The sequence below is a fragment of the Hyla sarda genome, chromosome 7 (genome assembly GCF_029499605.1).
Source record: "Hyla sarda isolate aHylSar1 chromosome 7, aHylSar1.hap1, whole genome shotgun sequence".
Classification (NCBI taxonomy): domain Eukaryota; kingdom Metazoa; phylum Chordata; class Amphibia; order Anura; family Hylidae; genus Hyla; species Hyla sarda.
The window spans coordinates 160,857,208-160,862,935 of record NC_079195.1 but is presented as its reverse complement, the minus strand read 5'-3'; the positions used below and the strand labels follow the sequence as shown (position 1 = coordinate 160,862,935).

Genomic DNA, 5,728 nt, shown 5'->3' with positions numbered 1-5,728 from the left:
ACAGACCTCGGCGGCACAAATTTCCAACGGGATCGCTTCATCAGTAATTCTGGTGGACCTGAGGAAGGCACACAGTGGTGCCGAAATGCGTTGTCCAGATATCCAATAAACCTTTATGCATTTTCATGTTCCTACCCTTATAAGATCTCTCTCGCTAGCAGAGAGATCTCCCAAGCGGTCGACTTGCAGTGCCAATCGTACCTACGCCCCAAAGATGGCTGTAGCTGTGAAGCAGCAGTACTCGCTGCTACCAGATAAAAGATGTAGCCTGTCGTGTAGGGATTATCGTGATTGTCACTGAATGCTGACAATTTGTGAGATCCTTCCGGGGGGGGACATGAATATGCATGAACAGGGTGTTAACCTGGTGTGGTGGCAGAGTACGGGAGTTATCGCACCTTTGCTGCCCTTTCAGGCAGCCTCCCTGCAGTGTCCCCTGGGCCCCCCCCCCCCCCTCCTGCATCGGTTCTACTGTAATTGTATATTATCCCCTTTGTTATGTATATAAGAATGGTGTATCTTTATGAAAGATTAATATGTGATCACCAGTTGTCATGTGATTGTTACCCAGGAGGTATCAGTGACCGGGTGACTTAAGGGTGACCAATGGGACCCCACCAGAGTCTCCCCCATAAAAGCCCTGGGAGGAGACTATTCTCTTAGTTCCTGAGTCTTTGCTGAGGTGCAATCGAGCCTAAGATTGTGTCTGGAGACATAGGAGGCCTCTAGTCAAGTCTGCAGCTAAAAGTCTACAAGTAAGCTAAAGTCACAGCTTAGTCTGTCTCCAGTCAAGTCAGTCACTGTCATCTATTTTCAAGTCAACGTGGCCTGCACTAAATTGTCCAAAACCATTGAAAGTCCCAACAAGCCCTTATGGTCTCTAAAGTCAATGGTCACCTTCATGGGCCTGCCTACACTGTATAGACTGTACCATCTGTCACTCAGTAAAGCTACCGTTGTCCATAACTTGGTATCGGTGTCATTATTGCCCCTGTGCCTAGCCCAGGATCCAGCGGTATACCTTTGGGTGGTATTGAGGATAAACCATGCCCTTGCGTCACAAATACAAGGGTTTAATGCCATCTGCCCCTTGGGTAATACCATCTACCCTGCATCACACCCCCATACTACACTGGAAGATGTGTGTCATGGTGCACATGGTGTCAGCTCCCAGGCTCTATGGCCACCTCTGAGGCCATAATTGAAACCTAAGGATGCTTTTTTTTTTTTTTTTCTTCAAAGGGTTTATCTGTTACCTAATAATTAAGTAGTAGATTTATAATATAAGCAAAGTACAGTATTTTGTTTCTGTATTCAAGAAAACCACTCAAAGGTCAGTTGCCATATCACAGGAAGAAGTCACTGGTAGTGGTTTTATGTAAACATGTCCTGGTGAAGATGATTTTCAATTTTTTTTCTCATCCATTAGAGTATGTAAATGCCAGAGAAGAAGATACAACATTGAAGTCTGTAACTGACCGGGCAGCCCAAACATTGCTTTGGACAGAGCTGATCAGAGGTGTGATCCTAAAATAGAAATTATCCACTATCGTTGAAGTATTTTTTATTTTTTCTATGTTCCTCACTTCTCACTCTTATCTCCCTTTCAGGGCTAGGAATGACCTTAAGCTATTTGTTTCGGGAGCCAGCTACTATCAATTACCCTTTTGAGAAAGGCCCCTTGAGCCCCCGATTTCGTGGTGAGCATGCATTACGTAGATACCCATCTGGAGAAGAGCGCTGTATTGCATGCAAACTTTGTGAAGCCATCTGTCCTGCCCAGGTAAAGAGAACACTTTAAATGACAAATTCATCTCTGTAAGATATATACAGTATGATATTTTCTCAAAGTGTGTGTGTGTGTATATGTGTGTACATATAATATAATATTTATACATACACCCTGTTCCAAATGATTATGCAAATTATATTTTTCTCATTTACCTAAATAATTGATGTAAATGACAGCATAATTCTCATGTTATTAACTATTAAGAGTACAATTCAAATTTTATTGAACAAACTTCCTAATGATAACATTGTTTTAAACATAAAAAACATACAATGCACTGTTCCAAATTATTACGCATAGTAAGTTTCAAAACACTTTATAGGTTGTAAAGAACTGAAAATTGTATTTTTACTTTTTTAAACCTTTTTATTTATTTATATCGTTATTATCCATTGTACATACATATATAAACACAAAATTCATCAATACTGTAATAATCCCTCTTTACCAACCCTACCCACCCCATAGAGGTCGGACACCCGAGAGGGGGAGGAGAGAAAAAAGATCTTATTTAACCTCAGTTCTTGTTTCTTGTTCCCATTACCTGATAACATTTCAAATTTCATAATTTTATCCACCAAATTATGCCAATGACTAAGGCATGGTACCCTAGGGGACATCCAGACCTGAATAATCAAGAACTTCGCACAGAAGAAAAGTTTTCTCAAGAGAACCCCCCCACACACACACACACACACACACACACACACACACACACTCCGCAATTCCTTCTTAGATCTCCACCTGCAATCTAGATTTAATTTCCACCAGTATTTCCTGCCCAACTCTATTAATCTCAGAGCATGACCACATAATATGAACAAAGTCTGCCCCCTCTACCCTACATCTAGGACACCTATTGTCTTTCCAGTGACCAATTTTTTTTTAAATGTAATAGAAGTAGTTACTGTATTAACCTGTAAGAATAATTTATAGAAATAGTTTTAACATTTCTTAACGCTACTCTCCATTGTGCATCAGTGATTAACCCCAATGTATCTTCCCACTTCTTTTTAAATATTAATTTAAAATTTTTAGTGACCTTAAAACAAAGTATTTTATACAGTCTAACCATATTTTTATTACCCATACCCTCAAATGTTCTTGAATCATCAAATATAGTGTGGTGCGTAATTGTGAAGAAAGCTAAATCTTTTGTGGACCTCTTGGGCCAAAATCCTCTTTTAATTCTTTAAAAGATTTCAAACCATTCTCCCAAATGATGTGTCCAATTTCCCTTATTCCTCTAGATTTCCAAAACACCGGATCTGGAACCGTCAAAAATTAATTCACCCATCGATTGTGCAAAATCGGAGTAAATCCCATAGCCCCTGTTATCTTACAAAATTTTCTTCAAATGTTTCCACCCCTTCATCAACATATTAGCGTAGGAAAGTTAGGGCGACAGGCCATCCAACTCTAATATTCCTAAATCCTCCTCTATATCCATATTGACTTAATTCGGTCTCCCAACCCAAGTCCACTTTTTCTGTTTTATTGTTGTCAATACTTTAGCAATGAAATATATCCGAAAAGATGGCAGTGCACATCCCCCTTTCTCATTAGGAGCTACCAACTACAAATATTTTAATCATGCTCTTTTTCTTCCCCACAAATGTAGTCGTCAATCTTTCAATTCTCAAAAACCATTTTTCAGCTACCCAAATAGGGGAAGCGTTTAAGAAGAACAAAACTTAGGGTAAAACCACCATCTTCAGTGCTGACATTCTATCAGCCATATTCAATGGCAATCTATTCCAAATTTCAATTTTTTTTTTTTTTTCAAGTTTGTTTAACAAAAGTTTAAAATTCTCCTTTGTATAGTGTAAAGGGTAAAAGAGAAGGGGGGAAAGAGGACATCCCTGCCGTGTACCTCTAGATAACTCAAAGGACATTGTCAAATCTTTTCCCAATAATAACTTAGCTGAGGGATGAGCATACATCAGTTTGATCAAATCAACATAACCTGGGCCAAACCCAAACTTCTCTAACAAAACCCAGAGAAATCTCCACTCCACTCTGTCAAAGGCCTTTATGGCATCTAATGACAGAATGGAGCGGAGGTCCCAGAGGCTGGCCTGTACATTAATAAATGTTCGTTCAACATTATGAAAAAGCAGTCTTTCAGGCACAAAGCCAGTCTGATCTGTATGGACTAACCTATTAACCACTCGCTTCAATCTATTTGCCAAGCTTTTCGCAAAAATCTTGACATCTGCATTCAGCAGAGATATTTGTCTGTAGCTATCTACCTTCAAAACCATCTGAGCTGCCGCCATAGAGCTTCCTTCCTGGGTAGCTTCTCTAAAGGTCTCCCACAGCAAAGGCGCAAACAAGTCCCCAAACCTTTTATAAAGCTCAATCGGTAATCCGTCCGGCCCAGCAACATAGCCAGAGGGGGCGGATTTTATAACTTCGGCAATTTCTTCTAATGCTATGGGTAAGTCCATTAATTCTCTAGGAGTCTGTCAACTTGGGCAGACTAATTTGTTCCAAATACGCCTCGATTTCTTTGTCAGAAACCTGTAATTCTGAAAAAATTTGAGGAAAAGGGACAAAAATTTGTTCTACCTGCTGGGGGTCATTAACTATCTGTCCATGTTGATTCATGATGCTATTTAATAATGGTCTGTCCATTTGAGGATTTAATACAGTAGCAAGCAGCCCCGATGGCTTCCCATTCTCAGCAAATTGTCTCTGACCCAAGAAAAACAACCAATTTTGGACCTTTTCCACCTAGTATCTAGCTAATTCCTCCTGCACATTATTCAGTTGCACAAATTTTTCCTCATTATTTCAAATGTTATATTCCCGCAAGCGGGACTTCACCTTCTCAGCCAACAAAGTTTTCCCTTGCTCTAAAGCCCCTTTTTAAATGTTATTTCCTTAAATAGAACCCCCCGCATATACGCTATAAGAGTGTCCCACACCACACTCGTACTGACATCCCATATTTCTCATCCAAAACTGAGATATATCCACAGCCAATCCCTCATCCCTGTCCATTATAGTCAACCAGTATGGATTCAATCTAAAAATTCTATTAAAAGGGACTTACCTTCTACTAGTTTAACCTCCAAAGGTTGCAATACATGGCCAGATATTGAACGTGGTTCATTTTTCATTTTAATAACCAACCTACTGCCAGGCATATTACTTATGCTTGAAAAGAGCCAAATAGCAAGGGCCTCCAGCTTCTCCAAAATTAGAAGGGTGAGGAAACTTCACATTTATTATGAAGATTAAAACCAGAGGATATCCATGATGAATAAAATGTACAAGGATACTGACTCGTTTCGAGCCAAAGCTGGCTTACTCGTGGCACAGAAAGTTACGGGCATATCCGTTGATTACCGGGACCCGGCACACTGTTTGCCTGCCCTGCTCTCCTACCTATAACAGAGCTCCAGTCCTCTACATCTTAGTGGTGAGCTGAACTATTTTTTCTTTGTTTCTATATTACTTATGCACATATCAATTCTTGAGGCGGACTTATAGAAAGTGAATCCTTCCAGTAAACCATACATTTCTCTCCAGATGTCCAGCCACTGCACCTCTGTAACAAACTTCAAAAGTTGTGTATTGCCAGAGGTCCTATAAGATACCCCCCTGAATTGCTGAATTAAAATCTCCCATAAGGAACAATGGTGCCTCATGATAAATTCCAGAAGTGCGATTAGGACGTCTAGGGTGAAGGGAGGGGGAATATAGACATGTGCAATAATGACTTCAACACATTTCAATACTCCTTGTATAAAAATATATCTACCAAATTGATCTATGCACTTCCTATTCAACGAAAATGCAATTTGTTTATGAATAAACAATGAAACCCCTCTTGAATATGAGGACTATACAGCGTGCAATTGTAAGCTGGCCCATTTCTTCTTCTGATGTTCAATAGTCAATGGGAAAAATGGGTCTCTGTTAAGCCCA

The 5,728-nt window shown here is 39.9% G+C and overlaps 1 protein-coding gene across 1 annotated transcript in view; it reads left to right on the top strand.

Moving 5' to 3' along the window:
• Window positions 1-5,728, top strand: part of NDUFS8 (NADH:ubiquinone oxidoreductase core subunit S8) — a gene marked incomplete in the record, with an annotated part of 78,227 nt that overhangs the window by 32,548 nt on the left and 39,951 nt on the right. The window contains 2 exon segments of the mRNA XM_056531135.1: window positions 1,430-1,519; window positions 1,611-1,783. Of these exon segments, the coding sequence (XP_056387110.1) occupies window positions 1,430-1,519; window positions 1,611-1,783 (263 nt within the window).